This window comes from Ascidiella aspersa, chromosome 4, assembly GCF_963924565.1.
Source record: "Ascidiella aspersa chromosome 4, kaAscAspe10.2, whole genome shotgun sequence".
NCBI classification, from domain to species: Eukaryota; Metazoa; Chordata; class Ascidiacea; order Phlebobranchia; family Ascidiidae; genus Ascidiella; species Ascidiella aspersa.
In genome coordinates, this window is record NC_139450.1 from 21,366,080 (window position 1) to 21,392,643 (window position 26,564).

The 26,564-nt window shown below is 36.9% G+C and overlaps 1 protein-coding gene and 1 pseudogene across 3 annotated transcripts in view; both read left to right on the forward strand.

The window, feature by feature from the left end:
* The first annotated feature begins 9,271 nt into the window (after positions 1-9,271).
* LOC146148642 (ubiquitin-like modifier-activating enzyme 1) overlaps positions 9,272-26,564 on the forward strand; it is a 62,499-nt gene continuing 45,206 nt past the window's right edge. Inside the window, exons 1-6 of one of the 3 annotated variants that reach the window (XM_083387493.1) lie at positions 9,272-9,386; positions 10,249-10,415; positions 11,875-11,945; positions 13,230-13,398; positions 15,288-15,422; positions 25,093-25,293. In XM_083387493.1, coding sequence (XP_083243619.1) covers positions 10,257-10,415; positions 11,875-11,945; positions 13,230-13,398; positions 15,288-15,422; positions 25,093-25,293 — 735 coding nt within the window. In that variant the 5' untranslated portion in view covers positions 9,272-9,386; positions 10,249-10,256. Of the gene's footprint in view, positions 9,387-9,974; positions 10,078-10,171; positions 10,416-11,874; positions 11,946-13,229; positions 13,399-15,287; positions 15,423-25,092; positions 25,294-26,564 lie in introns of those variants that run through there. The other 2 variants (XM_083387492.1, XM_083387494.1) reach the window with 2 other exon arrangements.
* LOC146148643 (uncharacterized) lies at positions 17,494-20,234 on the forward strand (annotated as a pseudogene).

The window sequence follows — 26,564 nt, forward strand, 5'->3', positions numbered from 1 at the left end:
CTAGAGAGAGGTAACTGATTGTTCACTCAACCGTGAAATCAATCCTAACTTTTCTTGTTTAGCAAAAAATATATATTTTTTAAGCAATAAGTTAATAAACAACTTTATTCTTTGGAATAAAGTTTTAGTTTTGAAAAATATAAACAAATGAAGAATCGCGGCACTTTCGATCAACCCCTGCAGATAGGTCACGCTTGGATGAAGCGTTGCCACGTGACTATTTTCATTTATTTTAGCGGGTAATTGACCATTGTCATTTCGGCGAAATAATTTTTCATGCTAGTTTTAACATGTTTTACGCCGTTTACCACAATTTCACTTTCTTTTGCCTACTATAAAACTGACTACAATTAAATATTTTCGCGTTTTTTGTCATCAATATAGTCAGATTGTCAATTCATTCAGATATTTTCAGCGAAATAGGTTTTCCGTAGCCCATTTGTGCTTAAAAACAAAAAAAAGGAGAGTTTGGGGGGTACATTTGGTCGAATTTTTAAAAACTATCCGCACATTAAAATTTCCTAAACATTTACATACAACTACTGAAAAGTATCTATAACAAGATAAGCATAGTCTCCCACTCTGGTCATTCAGATATTTTCAGCGAAATAGGTTTTCCGTAGCCCATTTGAGCTTAAAAACAAAAAAAAATTAAAGTTTGGGGGGTACATTTGGTCGAATTTTTAAAAACTAACCGCACATTAAAATTTCCTAAAAATTTACACACAACTACTAGAAAGTATCCTTAACAAGATAAGCATAGTCTCCCACTGTGGTCATTCATATATTTTCAGCGAAATAGGTTTTCCGTAGCCCATTTGTGCTTAAAAACAAAAAAAATTAAAGTTTGGGGGGTACATTTGGTCGAATTTTTAAAGACTAACCGCACATTAAAATTTCCTAAAAATTTACACACAACTACTAGAAAGTATCCTTAACAAGATAAGCATAGTCTCCCACTCTGGTCATTCAGATATTTTCAGCGAAATAGGTTTTCCGTAGCCCATTTGTGCTTAAAAACAAAAAAAGGAGAGTTTGGGGGGTACATTTGGTCGAATTTTTAAAAACTATCCGCACATTAAAATTTCCTAAAAATGTTTGGCGACAACTTCTTCCGTCTCCAAGGCTGGGGTCGTTGGTAAGAGCCCCAAGCCTTGCTTTCCTCCAGCTTGCTCTGTCAAGTTGGCTTCCACTTCCAAGGCTGGGGTCGTGGGTAAGAGCCCCATTCTTCCTTTCCTCCAGCTTGCTCTGCCAAGTTGGCTTCCACTTCCAAGGCTGGGGTCGTGGGTAAGAGCCCCAAGCCTCCTTTTCCTCCAGCTTGCTCTGTCAAGTTGGCTTCCACTTCCAAGGCTGGGGTCGTGGGTAAAAGCCCCAAGCCTTCCTTTCCTTCAGCTTGCTCTGTCAAGTTGGCTTCCACTTCCAAGGCTGGGGTCGTGGGTAAGAGCCCCAAGCCTACCTTTCCTCCAGCTTGCTCTGTCAAGTTGGCTTCCACTTCCAAGGCTGGGGTCGTTGGTAAGAGCCCCAAGCCTCCTTTTCCTCCAGCTTGCTCTGTCAAGTTGGCTTCCACTTCCAAGGCTGGGGTCGTGGGTAAGTGCCCCAAGTCTTCCTTTCCTCCAGCTTGCTCTGTCAAGTTGGCTTCCACTTCCAAGGCTGGGGTCGTGGGTAAGTGCCCCAAGTCTTCCTTTCCTCCAGCTTGCTCTGTCAAGTTGGCTTCCACTTCCAAGGCTGGGATCGTGGGTAAGTGCCCCAAGTCTTCCTTTCCTACAGCTTGCTCTGTCAAGTTGGCTTCCACTTCCAAGGCTGGGGTCGTGGGTAAGAGCCCCAAGCCTGTCTTTCCTCCAGCTTGCTCTGTCAAGTTGGCTTCCACTTCCAAGGCTGGGGTCGTGGGTAAGTACCCCAAATCTTCCTTTCCTCCAGCTTGCTCTGTCAAGTCGGCTTCCACTTCCAAGGCTGGGGTCGTGGGTAAGAGCCCCAAGACTTACTTTCCTTCCACTCTTTCTGGTTTAACTTTCCTTGGTGCTTTTCGTCTAATATTTTTGTTCATTTTTGTGTTTCCAGTGTTCTGTTGTGGTTGGGTTTGTAAGGCAGTTATGTCTATTATATTGACTACTGGAAAGTTTCTTTGGGCAGTTGTGTGTTTGTCTGTTTTTGGTCCAGTTCAAATACTGGTCATTGTTATTAATGAAGTGATGTTAGCGGTGTCTGGATTTTTTGCGGTTTTGAAAACAATTTCTATTTTTTTGATGTTTTATGTGATGTTTTTGCATTTTTGTTTGAGTTCTTTGTGCAAGATTTATTTCTTGAACGTTATTACAGCAAGACATGATGGTGAGATTTATTTTTCTTATTGTAAGGATATCTAACACAAGAAACATCTAATTAGTTGTTGTAAAAAGAAAGTAAATTGCATTTCTGTTAGATTAGGTGGTAATCCTAAAATGAAACTGGAGGACCAAATTGACATTCTTGCAACATTTTTACATTCCCAAGGCAGTTCAATTTTTGATAGAAAGGTCGCAAAATTGTTTGTGGCTGAAGAACCATGGTTTAACAAGCATTTATCCTACCAAGGAAGGCTTAAATGTGAAAAAAAATACCAATCAGTTGTTAAACAAAATATAACTGGCCAAGACCATATACCAACACTGGGTAAAAATAATCATGCTTGTACAGCACAATCAATAACCATGCTTGCTAATTTATTACATAACATTCCTGATAAACTTGCATATGCAACTGCCGTTAAATATTGTAAAAATAATTCAAAGAAACTTAACCATAAAATGTTTATGGAATAATGGATAAGTGGAACAACAATGTAATTTTTCGCCAACAAGTGATAAACGAATACAATCGTTTACATAAAATAAATTTGGATTTTCAAGAAAGCTTAAGTGTTTCATTGAATGACATAAATTTGTTGTATTGTGTTTGCCAAAGGCTATATAAAAAAAATGATCTTATGGTAGAATGTTCCTCCTGTAAAAATTGGTTTCACCCCCCATGTATATTTAAAGGTGCTTCACCATCCAGTTATCCCCCATCCAAATGGGTTAGTTTTTAAAAATTCGACCAAATGTACCCCCCAAACTTTAATTTTTTTTGTTTTTAAGCACAAATGGGCTACGGAAAACCTATTTCGCTGAAAATATCTGAATGGCCAGAGTGGGAGACTATGCTTATCTTGTTAAGGATACTTTCTAGTAGTTGTATGTAAATTTTTAGGAAATTTTAATGTGCGGTTAGTTTTTGAAAATTCGACCAAATGTACCCCCCAAACTTTAATTTTTTTTTGTTTTTAAGCACAAATGGGCTACGGAAAACCTATTTCGCTGAAAATATCTGAATGACCAGAGTGGGAGACTATGCTTATCTTGTTAAGGATACTTTCTAGTAGTTGTATGTAAATTTTTAGGAAATTTTAATGTGCGAATAGTTTTTAAAAATTCGACCAAATGCACCCCCCAAACTTTAATTTTTTTTTTTTTTTAAGCACAAATGGGCTACGGAAAACCTATTTCGCTGAAAATATCTGAATGACCAGAGTGGGAGACTATGCTTATCTTGTTAAGAATACTTTCCAGTAGTTGTATGGATTTTTTTAGGAAATTTTAATGTGCGGATAGTTTTTAAAAATTCGACCAAATGTACCCCCCAAACTCTCCTTTTTTTGTTTTTAAGCACAAATGGGCTACGGAAAACCTATTTTGCTGAAAATATCTGAATGAATTGACAATCTGACTACATTGATGGCAAAAAACGCGAAAATATTTAATTGTAGTCAGTTTTATAGTAGGCAAAAGAAAGTGAAATTGTGGTAAACGGCGTAAAAAATGTTAAAAAAAGCATGAAAAATTATTTCGCTGAAATGACAATGGTGGTAATTGCATAGGACGTTTTTCTCAAACGTTTGTTCATAGGACACTTTTCTCAACGTTTGTTCTGATAAATAAAAAGTAAACCCCTGTAGAGGTTTTGGACTTTGAAACGATGGCCCCGTAAACTCTGGCCGCCTGTAAACAGCTTGCCGGCTGAATCGCTCATGCTGTCACTTTAATTTCCCGTCGCGTGTTGTAATTTCATTGTTCGAATGGTCGATTTCCTAAGTCGTGTTATGTGTCGCGTTTTCTAACGAATTAGTAATTACTCGCATCTGTCCTATGTAGGCTATATAATAAATTTTGTAAATCGTTAATACAGCAGTCTTGCATACTGTTCACTTCTGGAGTCCAGATCGTGTACGTTATACGAAGGTAATTATTGTACGACACGTATATCGTAAGTACCTGTAAGTACAGTTTGGTGTTTGTTTATTTGCAATAAATATTCTTCCATTGTGGCTGCGCCCCACAACCCCGGTAATTATTTTTTTGGATACAAAACATACCTTAAGATGAATACAGAAGAAGTAACATGCCTAGTGAAGGAAGTTGACCTGATTGTCATCGAAATTGATCAAGAGACCAGGGCTACCAGTGCAAAATGTTCGGGTCATCCTAGTGCTACCACAACTGATGTATACCTCAAGAAGTGGAAAAAAATTATACCATAGCTGCAAAAATAGCTAAAAATATAATGATAGATGTACCAGACGTATGTACTGATGTCTGCAGATTGTATATCCAATCAACTATAGAGGAATTTATACTTAACCTTAAACCAGAATTGCTGTACAAAAAATATGCGCATGTTTGCAAAAATGCATGCGACTTTCTAGGAATGCAACAAGTTTTTGCATCTCAGTTCTTGATCAAAATCTTCGATGCCATTATTGTAAATCACGAAGAAAAGGCAAAGCACGCGGTGGCAGGTGTTACTACACGTGAAACAGGTAAAGTTGTATGTTTTTTTGCACATGTGTTATTATCTGTAGATGTTAAAATCGTACAAATTTATTTCAGAAATTTTGGAGTATGTTGGTGGATACTTTATGCGAAAAGCTTTTGTTAAATATGAAAAAACAGTCCCTGATCTTCTGAATGGATTTTGCCAAGATGCACCTCATGGAGAGTTTTCCATGTCAATGCACAAACGCCCTGAATATATTATCATTTTCTTAAAACGAACACTTATATACAGAAAGACAGCAACCTACGTTTCCTTATGTAACATGTGTTTAATTTTTTCATTTTGGCAAGGATCTCTAAACTGCAAAATAAAATGACGCAAGCTTGTCCTGTGCGCTTTTTTCTCTTCATTTTTTGCCAAATCTGGTCTTCCTATGGCAAACAAAGACCTAACAAACTTTGATCGGTTTGTATAATTACACCCCGGAATGCAACAGTGTGTCACGTTCACTTTTTTATTCACTGCTGTATCAAGCGACACTGGAAAAGGTCGAATCTTACCCGGTTCATCCAAGCGTGACCGATCTGCCGATATTTACGAGTGTCGCCTCTATTATTAGTGCTCTATGCGTACACTGTATGCGTGCCTTTTTTTCTTATTATGCCTGGCTTTTTCTTACGCAAATTCTCTCGGAAAACATGATGAACTATTTAGCTATAATTTGAGGCATGCCTCAATTGTGACGTCCCAACTAAAATGGAGGAAAAATTAGTATCTAAGCTAAGAGATTTTTAAAAAATAAACTTTTTTATGCATGCCTTACTTGCGAGACCCGTTTTTACTGCGCTGTAAGCTCTTTTATTGAAAGCGAGCTATGCTAAATTATGTGAATGCACAATAAATCTATAAGCGACCTGACAGTATATGCACTTTGAAATGCTATGACAGTTAGAAAGTATGAATTAATTTGGTTTGCTAGCGCAGTTTTCTCGTTTGTAAGTATTTTTTCAAGTTACGCCGATCAGTTATGATTTGTTGAAACGTTTGTTGACAAGTTTTTGCCAGCGTTATTGCTTGTTAATTTGATGTTTGATTAGATGTAATGCAGAGAAAAATCGTTTGATGCTTTAAATTGTTAGTTACGCAAGACTGTTACAGTTATTGTTGCAAAATTATGGCCCTTTTTGGTAAAGTTTTAAAGGTGAAAGTATTACGATCGAGGTTGGACACTTCTCGTGATATCTAATCTCAAAACCAATAAACGGATAGATTCTATCTCAACCAGCACTTACAGAAGTCGTTACTTCTAAAGTGTCAAAGCCACTGCGGCTACTGTCTCTGGTCACGTGTTATGGTGATTGATGTTTTATATCTCACCCAAACAGAGCAGAAGGCCAAACCTTGTTGCCAATTCCCAACATAACGCGAGATTTATCTCATTTGTGACTGCAAGCGAGCATGCTCTGGGTATTATAAACCCATGATTGCTAAGGTCTTTGATGCCTCATTTACCTTTCAGACGGTGTGAGATAACCGTCATATAGCCCACATGAAGTTACTAGCATGCAGAGAGTAACTTTCTAGAATAACCTTTTGCGCCAAGGTTATTATGTCTGCTTTAGGGAACCCATCTAATGTGGACTAGGCGATGTAATTTGTTTTCGCGTTTCTGAGATTAGCACCTTACCACCTTTTTAATTGTGCAACTGCAATCCAGTTAAATATGTTCAAGGATATGGCAACAAAGCGGTCGCGCGAAAAAATAGCCGAATGTTTGGATTAAATTAAAAAAATGTCGAATTTAAAAAAAAATAGGATGCGTGATGCCTTTAGCGCGCAATCAAGAATCACGAACTATTTGCTAATTTGCTTTTATCACGACGAATTTGTAAATTTGTTAGGGCCACTATCGATCCCACAGCTGTATCTGCTCAGAAATCGTGTAAAAAATTTACGTCCTAAAAAATGCACTTTGGCACATAAAACTTTATTTTTACCAAGGCAATGTACTTCACGCAGGTTTTTGCCTTATAAATGTGTGAAAACGTTTAACCCGTTTCGTCAAGAGGTTTTGCGAGAAGTCGCACGCCCGCCCTTTTAAGTTAACATACAACCAATGAATTGAATGTTTCGAAATGGTATAACATTGCTCACTCGTGACCGGTTTGCGACGGCGCTCGCTTGAGATGCGCAAATTTCTCTCATAGAAAAAAAAGGAACAACTTTTTTTCTGTCTGGGAGCACACATGTTTCTTTCTATTTATCCCACTTGCCCGGCGACTCGCTTATGAGGGAGCAAAATGAGCCACGTTGCTCTGTCTGTGTCTCCCTAAAACGCCAACATGCTGACGACTGACCCACAAATTTTCTAAAATATGTATAAGATTATTTAAAGTATGGTATTTTTATATTTTATTTATCACTATTTTCATTCTTATAAATTTATCAATGGGTAAAAGTAATCCTACATGTCATATCATAAACAATAATAATAATTACATTTTAAAATTCCAGATGGGGACAAGCCCCCCTAACCCCATTGCCCCTCTGTGGGTGCGCCCAAAATTAGGGGTATTGTTAGGTATTATATTGTTTTACAAGGTATCTGAACAACAAATTTTAAAGAAGAGTTTGCTACAGGTCTATAGGAATAATCGACTTTTTTCTCTTTCATGCAAACTTTGAACTTGTATATGCGAAACTTATATCAATATAGCCAGTCTTGTCTCAGTCAATAAACAGGGCGGTTGCTGCTGCCGGCTTGCCCAGTACGTCTGTTAACCAGGAACCAAAAGTCGATTGGTTGTGTTTCTGAGCTAAGGCTTTTATGCCAACTAATCAGTGTGGAGGCATAGCAGAAGTACGAAGCAGAAGATGAACCATTCAATTGGAATAAATTTCTACCTTGAACAAGTGAAGTTAATTCACGAGGCAAAAAAAGACTTTAATGAGGCTCATAATTAACCCGCTTGCTTCACATGCATTGACCCATATTTTCTAGATTTAACGCTTTATTGTATTCGAACCGCAACTTTATTAACAGGTTTTGAAAATAAATTGAGTCGAACCGGAACTAAACCAGAAATTTTAAATTGCTCCGAACCGAAACCGGAACTGAACTGGATTCCGAGAAAAACTCTGACCCTAAACGAACCTGAACCGGAAAAGTCTTCAAACGGTTCGACTCACTGCTTACAACCAGGAGTATTACAGTTAGAAAGTGATACAAGCTTCTGCATGTTGAGAAAACTACCAAGAAACAAACTTAGTTTTACCCACAGCAGCCCATTCAAATTATAATTTTGACATAGAACACTTTTTACAGATTTTGGAAGGTCGGTGACAGGGTATCATCTATTTGTTGACAAGGTGTCACTGAATCAGTCACATCACAGGGTGTTACTAAATCAATGACATGGTATCAACAAATCAGTCATGAGTTGTCATTGATTCGATAGCAGGGTGTCACCAAATCGGTTGACAGGGTGTCACCAAATCAGTGACAGGATGTCACGGATCGGTGACGAGTGTCAGCAATTTGGTGACACTGGCAGGGTGTCAATAAAAGGTCACAAGTTTCACAACCCCTGTTGCATTTATGGGCTCATCTTGTAAAACGAAATCGAACTATGCAGGAGTTGTACTTGCGTTAACGAGTATTTTGATGACAATTGATACTTCAACTCCTAGTTTTCCAGGTTGAGTATGCGCTATTTCGCAATTTTGGCACCGGTCTACAAACCCATCACAGCGAACATTATTTGGGTTAGGGGTGCAGGTTAGCGTTTGGATTTGGGTAGGTTATTAAGCAATTTGTTAAATGATAATACTTGACCCAACACCAACCGACCACCTAACCCAAATATTGTGCGTTGCTTTAATAATTGTTTCAACGCTGTGGTGGTAGCAGCAAGACTCAAAGCCAAAATGTGCGCTAACGATACACTAAGATTTCTCTCCGGGAATGTTTCGACGGAAAAATCACGGGTTTTCCCGCGAATTAGCGATCCCAAATCTCGAAACATTTTTTTATAATCCGGACTGATGAATGGTCGGAACGCTCACTAATTTAAGTGTTACCCTGTTAAAACAATTATTAAACCAACACACAATATTTGGGTTAGGGTGGGGGCTAGCGTTTGGGTGAAGGTGGGTCAAGTGTTATTAAATTTAATAATAATACTGCTCTGACCATTCATCATTCCGTAAATTAGTGTTACCTGTTTTTGACAGATATAAAGAAAAAAATTTACCAAACCTATTCAATTCGTTGCCTAAGTTGATTTATTTGCACTTACCAGCGGAAAAACTTATTTAAATTCATTTTATCAATAAAAATGAGCTTTTTCAAAATAAAAAACAAAAAAGGGTGCAGCCTTTTTAATACAAGAAGGTCTTGTAAGATTGCAGAAGCAATACTACAGAAAATAAAAAGCATACTTAAATGTTTGGATCTAATATAAAATAATTTTATACAGCAAATTGACGTAATTAGGTATAATTTTTTGGTGGGGATTCCCAGGAATTTTCATTTTTCAATCCTGTTTCCCGGGAAAAGAGAAGAACCCTAATGGACACCTAACAGCTCACATTCAAAGGTGCACTAAGGCAAAATATGCCCGGCAACCGGTTATCCAATGGGTACCATTCAGTATTTAGTGGTTCTCCTTTTAAGGCATGTTTACACTACAGCTGCACTGAGCTGCGCTGGGCGTGAAATTGTTTTCACTACAGCTGCGCTGAGCTGAGCTGGGTGTAAAAATCGCGCTCCAAACGTAACGTTTTTCTATAGCTGCACTGGGCTTGAGTTTAGCAGAGTGTGAAAATTGCTCCAAAGCGTAACTTTAAGCTAGCTGCTGCACGGACTTGAGTTTAGCAAAGCGTGAAACGCTTGCCACAATAGAATTTAAATGCAAATTACGCTTTGCTCAGCTCAGTGCAGCTGTAGTGTAAACGGGCCTTAAGAGTTACATTGAGTTTATTGGGTTCCATTCAGTATTTAGTAATTCTCCTACGAGTTACATTGGTTTCCATTTGGTACCATTAGGTATTTAATGTACTCCTACGAATTATATTGGATTCTATTGTGTTCCATTCGGTATTATTACTTCTACAAATTACCTTGGGTTTAAACACTAAAATTAAACCTGGTCTGAAAACTAAAACCAATTTTTTGTTTACTTTAGGACACTCAATTGCATTTGTTGGCCAGTTAGTGGAAAATCATAACCCTACTTGGATTCAATATTCAATTTTAAACATTTATATTTCACTTACATAACTTTGAAGGTTTGTCATTATAGTACATAAACATGCTTTATTACTGCTATTATATGATTTTTTATGACAGGTACAAACAACTATACCATTTCATTAGTTTTTGCTTTCAGGTGTTTTATTATTTCAGAGCATAAGACTGATAATATTATCAAAAGCAAAATTAAAAAAAAATTTAATTAGTTTTTTCCATGTCATCGGAGGCGTGCAAAAGCTTTGATTCTCCTGCACATCCATTTCCCACTTCATCCCCACCAGCAAAACTTCGAAGAGTGTTTCAATCAAACTCGACAGCCCCTACAGCTCAAAGTTCGAAAGACGCCAGCATAATGACTTCGGTTGACAGCCATGTAATATTTGTATTATATATATATAATTACAATGTTGTTCTGGTATTTATTTGTTAACTGACACTTCGGCCACCTATTCAGGGTGCCTTGTTGAGAGAAAGTAGCAGCACCACTCCAAACACCATGCAAAGTAAAACCTAAAAATTTGAACAAAGATGTTCGTCGTCACTTTCATTGCATTTTATTTTGACTGTTGCTTAGCGCATTTTTATCTCCTTTTTTGTTTCATTTCACTCTATTGTGGTTTTGGCATTGTGTTGTTACCATGTCTGTAAAGGAATAAATACCAGAAGAACTTATTTTCAGGACATAAAACACATTGCATTATATTTTAAAATGGCAACTATTTTTTTATTGCGCATACCTCATCAAATTCCAAAAACAAAAAATATTGCTGCCATAAGCTTAGTTCATAAGCTTGGTTAAAAATGTTTCAACAATTCATGAATGACTGACGCTTAAAACTATATTAAGCTTAATTGATTTAAGAATTCTATGCAATCTGACTATTTGCGTAAAAGTTAATTTCCTAATGTTTATTTTAACAAATGGGTGTATGGCCACTGTTTTTACCGACGTTTCGATAACCTATCCAGGTAATCTTCATCAGGGCATATAAACTTGTAACCTTGCAGAGGTATATATACAGTTAAGAAAAACGACGAAAAAACAAGGTGGCAAAACGAGGCGAAAAAAGAAAACAAGGTGCGAATAACGTGAAAACCGGCTGCAGCCTTCTAATGGCCGCTACTGCACAAAAATTGGAAGGTGCAAGAAATGTATCGTGCTTAACGTTCATGGTGTTAGAATGAGTGTGTATCGCCCAGGATTCTAAGAAGACACGGCCTTGGTAATCTCCTTCTCTAGTTACAATCGAAGCACATCCAAAGTCGATGTCATGACGTTGCTTTGTGGCGTGACTGGACAAAGCAGATTTTGACGCATCATGTTGCCGGACATCTCGTTGATGTTCTTTCCTTCTCGTATTAAATGCTCGTCCCGTTTCCCCAATGTTCGTCGTTTTTCTTCACTGTATATATACCTCTGCAAGGTTACAAGTTTATATGCCCTGATGAAGATTACCTGAATAGGTTATCGAAACGTCGGTACAGAATAAATTATTGTCGGAAGAACCCTCTTTATAATTAATTCACTTATGGTCCATGGGCCCTGTGTTAGACCAAAATTTCAATTTACAATGAACATGGTGTGTGCTACTTCACCACACAACAAAATATGAACTTTCAAAGCTAATGATACATATGAAACACATTAAAAGGCATTCATCAAATTGGAGTAAGCGAGAACGTGATTGTCAAACAAGTTTTTTTGAAAGGGTAAAACAATTTTGTAGCATAGATTTTTTCTTGCCAAATAAAACAAAGACAAACACTTCAAGTTATTTAGCAGTATGTGGATTTCACTTCCCATTTTTTAATTGTCGGTTCTTATATTTTAGGAAGATGCTCACAATGGTGACTTTGTTAAAGAACAGCCAGCAATTGATGAGAGTTTGTATTCCAGACAACTGTAAGTATTTAAGTCTGCAATTTGGTTTGAAATTGCTTATAGTATCACTGTGTTCAGATAGGCTCATTTAACTCATATTTGCATCTTTTACATCGGATTGGGGCTTAGTTTGTCTGAACAAAGTGGTACAGTAGACAGGGATCTAAATTGTGAATAGAGGCTAGACACCAGGCCATGGTTCTCAGTAACCAGAATTTTTTGCGATACAAGCGAATTTTTCGTTTGTCCTAATATGGAGATATAGTTTAGCTCAAGGTCTTTGTGTAGTTTAGCTCAAGGTCTTTGAGCACTGTATGTTTTGTGTTATAGGGAAGTACTTGCTTTATATGAAAAACCTCACAGCGCAATAGCTGTAAACTTTTTGAAACCAAATTTCTGCAATTATCTGCGATATGCTTAAATTTGCAAAAAAGAACTTTTTATGCTGTTTTTTAACTCAAGTTTGGAATTGTCCGAAGGTACTTTTTTTTTTTTTTCATTTTTTTTTTTTTTAACTTTTAGGCTCATCATTTTGGGAAACAGTGTACAATGCAAAATTATAATATACCCCCAAAAAGCAATGTTGTGTGTTGTGTTAACAAAAGGAGTAGCTTGAATTTATGTCAATATAAACAGGAAAGGCGGGAGGGCGAAATCTTATTTTAATTATAGTTATCAACTTAAGAAAAATGTGTACCCGTTTAAAAGCTGAAAATGCTTACTGCTAAAACTGCTGCACTATGCGCAATAATTACCTTGACTATTGGACGGTAACATCGCTCTACGCTTGACTAAGTCTGCCACACAAACTACTAAGTGAAATTGCGTCTCAATGCAAGCGCAATACTGCAAATAATGAGACTAATTTTTATATCTGGGAGAAGTTAATTAAGATTATTACGACGCCTCTCATGGTCTCCCCCAGCGCATATTGCTCTGTCTCTCCATTCAACTAAAACATTCATCCGATGGACAAAGCAAGCCAAAAATATAACGGAAAGTTCGAAACTAATTGTTAGTGAAAAAGCGCAGATATTACCAGACTAAAAAAAGTGAATACCAAAAAAAAGGTCTTCCACATATCCAATTTGGGCACTTTGTGTGTTTTTTCGGCTTATGCGCAAAATTTTGGGCACCTGCACACGGTAATAAATTAGAGGGAACACTGCCCAAAAGTGTTAAACTATCTTGGCAGCGAAATGTATGGTGACATTATGATCATACAACATGCAAGTTGTTTAGATAAAGAATAATTTTGAATTTGAGATATTTTGGTGTCTGTAAGGCTTTTTTTGTTTGATTTAGGTATGTTCTTGGTCATGAAGCTATGAAACGTATGGGAGCTTCAACTGTTCTCATCAGTGGTATGAAGGGTCTTGGACTGGAAATTGCAAAAAATGTTGTACTGGGGGGTGTTAAATCCGCTACGCTTCATGATAAAGGAAAGGCATCTACATCAGATCTCAGTTCACAGGTATTGGATATCACTGAACTTTTTTTGTTATCAGAGCTTAACTTTGTCTTTGTGCCCAATATGTTTATCTGTCTGAAATTTTCAATAAAGTGTTTAGATTAAAAAAAATATATAAATATTTAATACTTTGCTTACCGAAGTATGTCATAAAGGGATTTCATTGAAAACCTTCATTTAATATTTTTAAGATACAGGCCAATGGTCTTTAATCAAACACTAATCTTTAACGGAAAAAAATGGCACAACTATTTGTAGATGTTTTAAATGCTAAGCATTTTATGTATATTATAGTTGTTCATATTTTTGCCAAACTTTTAAAGTTCTTGTGCTTTTTTTTTGAATCAGCTTATAAATCACATAAATAGCTTAACAGTTCTTAGGGAAAGCTTTTGCACATTCATATATGCTAACTTTTAGTTGCCACAGAAGTGCTTAAAACTTGTTTGCTTCGTATATATGACATTTTAAAATGCCTGTAATGATTTTTTGTGTGTGGAAAAGAATATAACATTTGGAATCCGATATCTTCATTCCACACGAAAAATGCGGAAAAAACAATTTTAGTCTTTATCAAATTGTGACTTTTTCTTTTATTATTTTTGAGGTTTAATTGGCTCAAAGTCTTAAATAAGTATGTATTGTTTTATTTGTCTGGCAAGTAGTGTACATAAAAAACGTTGTAATAAAAACAGCATATTAGTACCTAACATACTAAGCTAGTAAATAGTTATGTAACATTTAATCTTTACACATTGTGGCACTTGCGAATGGTAAATTAGTTACTTCATGTTGACATTGATTTTAAAATTGCACTATCCAATCTGGTGAGTGTCTGCCAATTATAAGTCGCTCAAACAAAATAACACTCTCTTTATGCTGACACAACATCTGTGAATTTCCAACCTACCAAATTGTTTTCAATAAGCAAAATCAGTGTCTATATTTTCGTGAATTAATGGACAAATCGCTGTTTCAAGGGTTCGGCGAGAATATCCTCTGAAACATAAATTCTGTTATTTCAAGCTAAATTCGAACCTCTTTTATGTGCCAAGGGTCATGTAACGTTATAAATTAAAAGTTTGGCCAATTTAACCTATTTAAATGCAAGTTTATAATTTGAATATGCCCAGTTTCAGCTGCTTGGAGGAAGAAAGGACTACTGAGCGAAAATTTGGGGTTTGGTGAAAGCTTGCAGAATAGCATAGGGGTTCGACAGGTTAACAAAGGTTAAGAACCACTGCCATAGACTAATAATTAAGATTACATTTTTGTTGTTAGTAGATTGCAAAAAATAAATAAAAAGAATTCTCATTTAGTACTGCTTGCAGTAAGCAAATCATAATCTGTTATGGAAATGGAAAAGGATAAAAATAGACAGCTGAAGAGAACGATTACAAATAAGAAAGCCATATTTACATAGGTAGTGATCTTGACATGCGGCGGAAGGTTTTCACCGTCTTTAATCGTTCTTTATAAATCATTATTCATATTGATGCTTTTGTTATGGATATCCTTTTTTTCTAATATTTGTTGTGCATTTACAAACAAAATATATCAATCTGACCCTGTAATTTGGTTAATGGTAAGAGCGAAATGTTCAAAATCACTACTCTGGCTTTCAAAACATGAACATTTTAGTATGCACAGTTAGCAACAATAAAAAATGTCATTTTCTTGTTTGTTGAAACTGTAACGTATCATATTATCTAAATCTGAAAAATTACATTTAAATACCCACATTTTTGACAAAAACATATTACTTACTTTTGTTTTGATTCCAAAGGCTTTTGTAAATGTCATTAACCAACTGGTTCATATGTTTTAAAACTAAAGTTATGATAAAGAGAGTGATATATATTGAAATAGAATTTTTGTGTTGTCGATCTCAGTTTTATCTCTCGGAGAAAGATCTTGGTCGTAACAGAGCTGAAGCTACTGCACCACAAGTCAGCGAGTTAAACCCCTATGTTCCAGTACATTCCTATACTGGTGAATTAACAGAGGAATACTTGCAACAGTTTCAAGTAATACTTTTTTCTTAAATATTTAGCAAAGTAGAAAATATTATTATGTTTTCTTTTAGAGATATTATATGACCTAAAATATTTTGTATGTGTCTTCACATATTTATATATCTATGATAATGTAGTTTCAAATTACTGGTTTCAATTAGTCAGTTTCTTATTTTAAAGGATACTAAAATTCTGTGTTAATTTTTTATCATTATTTTTACCTTGTATTTGAACTAAACTGTTAACTCAATAATTTTATAAGAATTGTTTTTTCTTTATATATTACATAAAGAATTATATTACATATTATGTTGTACTTTGCGTCATCCCAACCATGTGATTAGATGTTAAAAAGGATGAGATATTGAGATTTGGTTTGCATTAACCAGAAAATGTGGTGAGCCATTTTTATCAACAATCTGCCATTGCTAATAAATTGAACATTAAAGTCACTGTAGATAGAAATCGCTCTTCTGGTATAAACGAAGTATAAACCGACGTTTCGGCAGCAGATACCAGCTGACCTCATCAGGGTAAATAATTAAAACGAGAGTGCGTTAGCCATCTTATATACTGAGAAGTAAAAAATTGAAAAAACGTAGATTAAAATTAATAATTCTAGACGTCGCTGAAGTATGCGATAAGCTGTGACGCGTCGGAGTCATCCGGTGCAGAACTGCGCCGTCGGACAACGAGCGTTTATCAGCTATTGCGTATAGCTACAACGTTTAGTTTCCCCTATGTATGTTGCTGAACAACCTCCACAGGGAATCTCATAAACAGCCCCTTGACGTTTTTCTGGTTTGACTGGATCTGCGGAGTCGGACTCGGGACTCTAGTAAGACTGCATAAAACTACCCGAGTCCCGAGTCCGATGTGCACGTGCGCAGTATCAAATTTTAAAACTGTGAAGGCAGCAAAATGTAAGTTGTAAAAGTGTAATAGCAAATGGTGACATATTTTTAAACCATGTAATCCGGGTGGATCAATTATAACACCAATATAAGTGGATTGCAGAAAATCTACCTTAATTTAGTTGCGTAAATGGGTAAAATACAGGCTGTAGAGTCAGAGCTGAACTCGGGACTCGACAAAATCTTACATTTGGCCAGAGTCGGACTTGGGAGTCGGACTCGGGTTTTTTTTAACCTACTCCGTAGCCCTGTCTTGCCTACTACTGGTGACCTACATTCTTATCACCGCATGCTTATTCTGACTAATTGCATAAACATAAAAGATTTATCTTCTGGTCCTTCTCTTATAACTCAGCAAGACATATAAATTAAACCAGTGCTCTCATTATGCCAATGAACTTTGAGGGAGGATGCGTTCTTCTCTGATATTTATCTTATTTATGGCTATGTTTAGTTAGAATAATATGGTACTGTTGATGGAGATCTAACTTGTGCACAGAGAATGGCCACTATGTCACACCTCACCACAAACCGTTTTTTTCCAACTTAACAATAAAACCGCTATTTTTATGGCCTGTTGCCTGTCTATTAAAAATACACATATCATTGCAAGTATAACAGCCCTATTCAAATTACAGTTTTGTTAACTTAGATGAACGATAAAAGTGATACCCTTTCCCAAGTTTTGACAACAGGGTAGCACATAGGACTCTTCTTTGGATAGTGTTCTAAAGGATGGCGCATGGGAACTTTCTTTGTGTGAATCTCTAATGTTTTGCAATATGGCCGTTGCAGTGGGCATCATGAAACACGATTAACACAATGTTTATATTTGGCATGTGACCTTTTTTGTGGTTTTTGTGCAGCCTTAGAACTGTGAAGCAAATCCCTCATTGTCACAAATTAGAATCTTAACCATGTAACTTTTCCTTGTGCGTTAAACTTTGTTATGTTGTTTACAATTTGCCTTTGTGTTACGTCATAATGCCCAAAAAGTGGCGTGATGTTTACCGGTTAAAACTGGTCATTCTACATTAAACGTGGCTGTGAAAACATGTGTTTTTGAGTGCTTCAGAAATCTAACTGCAGGGCAACACTTCTGGGTATTCAGACTGGAAAAAACGTCGAAGTATTTCTCTAAATAACGTGCACAATATTTGTGTTCGTGACAACTGGGGGCTCGTCCGGGAATTTTACTTCTCTTCAGTTTTTTCAGCACCAACAGACAAAGATTGTTAGCCATGGAAAAGTTAGCAGAAGCTGGTAAACTCATGGGCCTAACTGGCGAAAATTTACTAAAGTGGGTAAACGAACAGCAAGCGATTGAGCGCGAGGAACGAAAAGAGAAACGTGACTTAGAGGCTGAGGCTAAGCGAAATGAGGAACTAAAAATAACAAAGCTAGAGGAACTGAGGATTGCTGAAGCCAACAGGCTAGAAGAAAAGAAAATAGCTGACGCTCAGGCTGAGCGTGAATTTCAACTGGAAATGAAAAGATTGGAGTTACAACTAGCTGAAGCAAGCAACGCTAAGGATGTAGCAGCAGTAAGTAAGGCTAAAGCTCCAAAGTTACCACCATTCGTTGACGGAAAGGATGAATTGGACAGCTACTTACTGAGGTATGAAAGATTTGCTGCTATAGTAATTGGGACAAACGCGAGTGGGCCACATCTCTCAGTGCTTTGTAATCAGGTAGAGCGCTAGATGTGTATTCTCGATTGTCAGATATTGTAGCAATTGATTATAATGTGCTGAAGCAGGCATTGTTAAATAGATATGACCTCACAGAGGAGGGTTATCGCTCAAAATTCCGTTCTGCGAAACCTCAGTCGGATGAAAGCTCTACGCAATTCATCGTGCGCTTACAAAATTACCTGCAAAAATGGGTTGAAATGTCTGGTTTCTCTACGGAATGGAAGGAAGTTCGCGATTTGTTTATAAAAGAACAGTTTATAAAATCATGCTCTAAGGAACTTTCAGTTTACTTGCGTGAGCAGGCGCCGAAATCGTTGGAGTTGCTAGCCACGGTAGCGGATCAATTTCTCACTGCACATGGGAAAAACTTGTCAATTTCGGCTAGCAGAAATTTACCGCAAGCTGATCAGCAGGGTTATGACGTATGCTTTAATTGTAAACAACATGGGCATATGGCGAGAGAATGTCCACGGTTGAAAGGGGATTCCCGTAATTTAAGAAAATGTTTTATTTGTGACAAGACTGGGCATTTGGCGAGAGACTGCAGATCACATGTGGCGCCGTCACGGCCAGTTAAGCAAAGCGGAGGAGCTGGTTCAACCTCTCTGGATAATATTGGCAAATCAAGTTCAGAAGGAGACGTTCAGCCGTTTGTGACGCCACAAGAAAAACCTGTGAAAGTCGGGCCGCTACCAGTGCGTAAAGAACTTGTGGGAGATCATATGGTTGACACTTTGCGATACGGGCTGTACTGGAGTTGTGGTTAAACGGAAATTTGTCAAGGACGGTCAACTGACAGGACACAGTGGTTTTGTTACGTTGTTGGACTCGAGTACGGTTAAGGCAGACGTGGCTCGAATTCACATCGATTCGCCATACTTTAAAGGAGATGTGGACGCGTTGTGCCTGCCAGACGCCTTGCACGATTTGATAATAGGAAACGTACCGGGTGCCAGGGACCCTGACGATCCCTATCCAATGTGGAACGAAGGTTGTGCCGCAAAGACTCGTTCACAGAAAGCACAGCGGGAGCGCAAACCATTAAAAGTGCCAAGTTGTGAAGAGTGGTCTGTTATTGATAAGGCCGGGTTCGAGGCCGCACAAAACGACGACACAACTTTGCAAGCCTTGAAAGAAATGGATGAAGAAAGGGTCAAAGGTGAACAGGTTACTGTGTTTGGAATGGATGAAGGGTTACTGTATAGGAATTATCAGCACCCAAAAGTTAATGGTGGAAGGTGGATCCGGCAGCTGGTTGTACCAAGTAGCTTGCGCCGGAAAATAATGGAGCTCGCTCACGACGGCATGATGGGAGGACACATGGGCATTAAAAAGACGGCTGATAAAATCCTTTCAGATTTCTATTGGCCCGGTCTCAAGGATGACGTCAAGCGGTTTTGTAGGTCGTGTGACATATGCCAACGGACAGTGAGCAAAGGTAACGTTCCGAGGGTGCCGATGGAAAAGATGCCCCTGATTGATGTACCTTTCAAACGTGTGGCAGTTGATTTGATTGGTCCAATCTACCCAGCGAGTGAGGACGGTCACCGCTTTATACTTACTCTAGTCGACTATGCGACTCGCTATCCAGAAGCGGTTTCATTGAAGGCGATCACAACCGAAGCGGTGGCGGAGGCTTCAGTTGATATGTACAGTCGCCTCGGAATACCTGATGAGATTTTAAGCGACTTGGGAACTTAGGGTTATCGGATTGCATGATGGAGGTGGAAAGACTGTTAAGAATATGTCATTTGACAACGACTCCGTATCACCCGATGTGTAACGGGCTGGTGGAAAAGTTTAATGGAACATTGAAGAGAATGCCTAGGCGCCTGTGCTGCGACCAACCTAAGCAGTGGCATCGATACATAAACGCGCTGTTATTTGCTTACCGTGAGGTGCCGCAAGAATCTACAGGTTTTGCGCCGTTTGAATTGCTGTATGAGAGGACTGTCCGTGGACCCATGTCTATTCTGAAGGAATTGTGGACGAACGCGTCAACGGAACCCAATGTGCGAAGCAGTTACAGGTATGTTTTTGATTTAAAGCAGCGTATGGAGGACACACTGAAAATTGCTCAGATGGAGCTGGAAAAATCACACGAGCGGTATAAAAAGTATTTTGACAAAAAATCAAAGTTCAGAAGTTTGGAAGAAGGCGATAAGGCTCTCGTTTTGTTGCCGACGGATAACAAGTCGAAGTATTTCTCTAAATAACGCGCACAATATTTGTGTTCGTGACACTCATGAATAGTAAAAATTAGGGTTGTAAAGGGGTGGAAAGTTTCCGGGAATTTTGAAGGACCCGAGAATAACTGGAATATTGGAAATTTTCAAATTTGGCATTTATTATGTTTAAAACCTTTGTTTAATATTTCATCAACCAAAAAAAATATTAAAAACCTATCTTAAGCGGCAACAACTAATACAACGACTTTGTAACTCACAAAACAACAAATGTTAAAGATTTAGCTACCGTAAGCTGGGGATATTTTGGCCCAGACTGGTCGGTGTTGTTTTTGTTTGTAAAAAACAGATTGGTGATGATTAGGGCTATTTTTATTTTGACCTAAAAAATTTCACTTTATTTTTTATTAAATTTTGACTTTATTTTGCCTTAACGAAATTGCTTATTTGTAGAGGCAACAGTTCTTCCTTGAATTGATGCCAGTTATCCAAACATAATATTTTGTCAATTTCAGACCCAAACGTAATATTTTGTCGAAAAAGTTGTTGTTTTATGGAATATAAAAGTGCGTCGTGTTTTTGGCGATAGATTTAACTTGCTTAGGCATTTTTGTATTACAGAATGTCTGTAGGCTATTCCTAAAATCCAAACTGTTGATCTTCGTAAAGACCACGTTTATGAATAGGAAGTGTTTTATAAGAATTATATAACTACGTAACAATAAATAAAAATAAAAAATGTTGTGACTTATTTCTTGTTTTATGGGTTAATATGGTTTAATTGTGTCACAGTTCCGGATTTACAGTGCCTCCACAACATTTTTTGCAAAAATTACTCTCAAGAAACACAAAAACTTTTTTAAAAGCCATAATGTTACAAATTTTGACTTTATTAAAAATGTTGACTTTATTGTAAATTTTGACTTTATTTTGACCTACTTCTGGGCCATTCCGTGTCAATTCACACAGTCAAGAAATTCAACCTCTCCGATTTTCCTTAAATTTTACACACCTTTTTACTATCCCATATAATGAACACCTGCAAAATTTGAGCGTAACTTGTTGACAAACGCCAGAGTTATGAAGCTTTTATTTTGGGGTGTCTGCCGAGGGGACGCAATTTTTCTATTTTGGACCATGTATGATGCCCCATTACTGCTAAACTAGATAAGGTAACAACCCATTTTTTTTTTACAGATGATAGTACTTCTACCAAATATTAAAAAAACAACATAGTTTACATTGTCACTCTAAAAGGTCAAAGGTCATAGACATCCAAAGTTGGTCATTCCAAGCACTCGGTTAAAATTTTCCCTAATTTTGAAACCTCGCCAAGACCCCATTTTTGATTGCAATTGGTTAAAAATGAGTTAAAATGTTGTTTATGGAATTCTCTCTGAACTGCGAAAATTTCAGTACAAAATATTATCTTTATTAGGAAATTTTACCTTTATTTATTGTAAATTTTAACTTTATTTTGACCTATAAACTTCTTGTAAACAGTCCCCTAGGTGATGAAAACAACTTTATTCTTTGATTCCTGGACAGATGAGGTCCTTAAAAAAATTTGACTTTATTGACTTTTGCGGGCCTTAGTGATGATTCATTTTTGCAGTTAATAAACTAAACCATGTGTTTGTATGTTCTTAAGTATTTTAGTTATACATAGTCCTTTTAATCTAAACAGTATAAGGCCGTTATTTTCCTGTTTCAATATCAAACTAAGATTGTTTTAAAAGTTTCTGAAAATTTCCTAAAATTCCCCCAAATTCCTGATAATTCCTAAAATTTCCATAGAAAGTTTCGGCTCTGAAAATTCCCGGGAATTTTGCAACCCTAGTCAAAATCAGCTTCATAAAAGTCAATAATATGTCAAGCACAATCATTTTTTGTGTGTCCAATCATTGCTCAGGATGTTTGAAGTACAATATATGGTTGTGCCTATTTGTACATACATGGCAAGTTTAGATTATGGCCTGTCACTGGCGACAAATTTGTCGTGCTTCCTTTAAATGTATGTCATGCACCATCTCTATTTTTGGGCAACCTTAGTGCTTGCTTTAAATGTATGTTGTGTGCCATCTCTATTTTTGGGCAACCTATTATTTTGGATAACCTTTGGCTAATTAATGTTGTGTCTTATAGCGATTAAACCAGATATGTCATAAAAAGTGAAAGCCAAATAAGGGTCAGGCGCAGTGCCCTCTAATTTTTTACCATGTGTGCAGGTGCCCAAAATTTTCCCACAAGCCGTAAATAAGTGCGCAAAGTGCCCAAATTGGATATGCGGTAGACCATTTTTTTGGGGGGGTCTTCACTATTTTTAGTCTGTTAAACTGCGTTTTTATGAGCTGACATGTCTCTTTATTTAGAAAACTGCGTTCGCTTGAGACGTGATTTCACTTGGACTTAGTCAAGCTTAGTGCGGTGTAACCGCTTAATGGTCAAGTTAATTATCACGCGTAGTGCAGCGGTTTTATCGGTAAGCATTTTTAAGTTTTAAACGGGTTACGCATTTTTGTTAAGTTAAAAACTTGAATTAAAAAAAAATTTCGCCTCGCGTCTTTGCTGTTGATATTGACATAAATTTAACCTACTCCTTTAGTTGACACAACATGCAACTTTGCTTTTTTGGGGTATATTATAATTTGCATTGTACACTGTTTTACCAAAACAATGAGCATAAAAGTTTTATCTTCAGGAAGTCCTAACCTTTTAAGCCAGGGGTCGGCAACCTTTTTCTGGTCGCGGGCCAAAACCAAACCCAGCAAGGTCTATGCGGGCCGCACGAAATGAGAAAATGTGTTATTAAAATGTTAGAACAACACTGTGAATCAGACGGGCCTTGGATCTTTTTTGGCACTTAAAAAGTGAAGTGTTGGCGCAAAGCGCGAAAAAATAGCGCTTGTTTGGTTTTCATTCGAGTCCACATGTCGGCATCCATAGTACTAATGAAAAGTGTAATAAAACTACTTTTAAGAAACGTGATAACCTTAATAGTTTATCTAGTTGAGTGTTTATTAGCCTTGAAGTAGAAGGCGAGCGAAGCGAGCGCTATTTTTTAGTAGACTGGAATCTCTTCTAAAATTTAAAGTTTTTATTATTTTGCTGAAAATACAAAAAATGTTAAAAAATATATGTCCAATATTTGTTGTTAATACATTTTTCCGTTTGTCCTCAACACACTTGGCAGCTTTTCCCGGCGCAATGGTAACGAGGTGCTCAACTAGTTTAAAAGACAGCATCAAAACGTAACAAAACGGACGTAGAAAGATCGAAAATTTTTTGCATTCACGTAGTTAAAATAATCAAAAAGTATTTGAAATGGAATAATTTGTCAAAGAGGCGGCAGCTTTAGAACAGCTGAGAACTGCAATAATTCCTGACGGATCGGGTGAAACTACATATGCGTGTAATTTCAAAGTAAAGCATAAGACACCGAATATAGGCAGAAATCACACCAGACATAACGTGTTACCATAAAAATTACTGCACATAATAGAAAATATTTATAGCAGTACTTGCAACGCCCTGAGAATTTGCCGACGCTCTATTTAGGGGGGAGCGCCTCCCCTAGTTAAGAACAACTTTTTTCACATATATCTTATAGCAAACTAATTAGAACACTTTTTTGCTCGTATGTAGCTCAGATATAACTAATTTGGACACTTTTTGTTTAGTACGTAGCTCAGATAAAACTAATTTGGGCACTTTTTTGTTCCATACATAGCTCGAATAAAAGTAATTTGGGCACTTTTTTGCTCGTTCATAGTTCGGATACAACTAATTTGGGCACTTTTTTCGTTGTAGCCTACGTAGCTCAGATAAAACTAATTTGGGCACTTTTTTGTTTCGTACATAGCTTGAATAAAACTAATTTGGCCACTTTTTTGGTCGTACGTAGCTCAGATAAAACTAATTTGGGCCATTTTTTCGTTGTACGTAGCTCGAATAAAACTAATTTGGGCACTTTATGGTTGTACGTAGCTGAAATAAAACTATTTTGGGAACTTTTTGTTCCGTACGCGTAGCTTGGATAAAACTAATTTGGGCACTTTTTGGTTGTACGTAGCTCAAATAAAACTTTTTTGGGCAGTTTTTGTTCTGTACGTATCTTGAATAAACTTAATTTGGTCAATTTTTTGTTCATACGTAGCTCGAATAAAACTAATTTAGGCACTTCTTTAGTCGTACGTAGCTCAAATAAAATAATTTGGGCACTTATTGTCTGTACGTAGCCGAATAAAACTAATTTGGACACTTTTTGATCGTACGTAGCTCGCATAAACCTTATTTGGGCACTTTTTTGTTCATACGTAGCTCAAGCAAAACTAATTTGGGCACTTTTTTGTCCGCATGTAGCTTAAATAAAACTGATTTGGGCACTTTTTTGGCCGTACATAGCTCAGATAAAACTAATTTGGGCACTTTTTTGTCGGTACGTAGCTCAGATAAAACTAATTTGGGCACTTTGTGTTCCTCCGAAGCTCAAATAAATCTAATTTGGGCACTTTTTTTAAACTTTCGTTAAGTAAGAATGGGTTACGTAAGGTATTGTATGTACTAATCTTTGCAAAATAGTGACAATCTGGGCTTCAGGAGACGACTGGAGGTTGAATTGAAGTAAAAAAACAACTTTTAATTTGTTTTGCTTGCGCACTTCCGTGAAAAAAAATATTTTGTGCAAAAAAAATGCGCTCATCGGGAACACTGGTCAGGCGCTTTCTGACAAATATCACAATGCAGCCTTTTTACCATGTAGTGCAAGTCAAGAAACAATCATGTTATAGCAATTTCTTAAACTAAATCAACAACCAGGATAATACAATCTGTCTTGGGATTTTTTTCGATATATGGAGGGTAATTACAATATACTAATTTATTTCAGGTCATTGTGCTTACTGACTCCTCACTGAGTGAGCAACTTCGCATTGGAGACTTTACACATAGAACAGGCAAGAGTCTTATTGTGGCAGATACCAAGGGTTTGTTTGGTCAAATATTCTGTGACTTTGGAGAAAATTTTACTGTATTTGACACAAATGGAGAGCAACCCCTAAACACCATGATTTCTGCAATAACCAAAAATGTAAGTGATTATTATATTGTGATTATAGCAAACACCAAATTTTATAATAAAGTGCCTTGAGTATTAGCATCCTTGTTATATTGTTAACATTGTGCACTATCTTTTTTCCTTTTTAATGAAATCACCCCCTACGAAAAGCACTTCCTCATTTTCAATAAACATAAATGAATCAATTTGAAGCTTGCGCGCGAAGCGCGAAAAAAAAAGAGTTTAACTAGTTAAATTGGCGCTAAACTGTAAAATCAGGAGGCTTTTCGCCAAACATTGCGTCCCCCGGTTGCTAGCCTGTTATCCAATTATATAAAACATGGATTAAAAAATAGTTCAAACGGTGGATAACTTATATTGTTTATGTATAAGTTAGCAAAATTATAATTAAATAGGGCCGTTATATCTTAATGATATGAAGACATGCAATTGCACTCAAAGAAACTTTGTGCTCAACAAAGTAAACAAAATTAGATAACAGAAGATTTGCAAATTTTTTTTGGAATTTTAAATGTTAAAGTTGGCAAAATCAGAGTTTGTACAGCGCTGTAGGAGTGGTATACAACCAAAACAAAACTATTAGAAATATTAAAAAAAAGTATATATTATCAACTTAGAGCTCGCCCCCACCCCCTATTACAATAAGCAAAAAACAACAGTTCAGTAGTTGATTTACTTCAGAAAATTGTTTACTAGTGACTATAGGATGCTCCTGAACTTTCGTTCACCCTTATTCACCCCCTTTTGGTTGGTTCACCCCTGCAAAAATTTGATTCACCCTGGGGTCAACCACTCACCAGTTTAAGAAACACTGATATTGGATGAAGTTCCCCAAAATCAAGTTGGTTCCAGGCAATAATCAAAATAAAACGCCAAACTGAACATCTGTGCCAAAAATCTCATGTCTACCTATATGTAATTGGGTCACGCGTCTTAACCTAATGCGAAACCAAAATCAAACGCAAAACGCCGTTTTTCGTTTCTTGTTTGGTCGACCGTAAACGCAGGATATTTTTTCTCTCGCATTTCCTTATTCGTTCAGGTTGGCTGATTAGCAAGTGTGTGTTCGACAATTAACAACAATAAATCAAGCGGTCTCCGCCTTTTTCTCGCTTATAACGTTGAGTTAGGCGGTGCTGATGTTTCTCGCAGTTTTCCATTTCATATACTTTTCGACTATTTTAACTACGTAAGTGCGAAAAATTTTCGCGCTTCCCGCGAATGACTTTTGTACGTCCGTTTTGTTTACAATTTAATGCTGTCTTTTCAACAGCGCTGCTTTA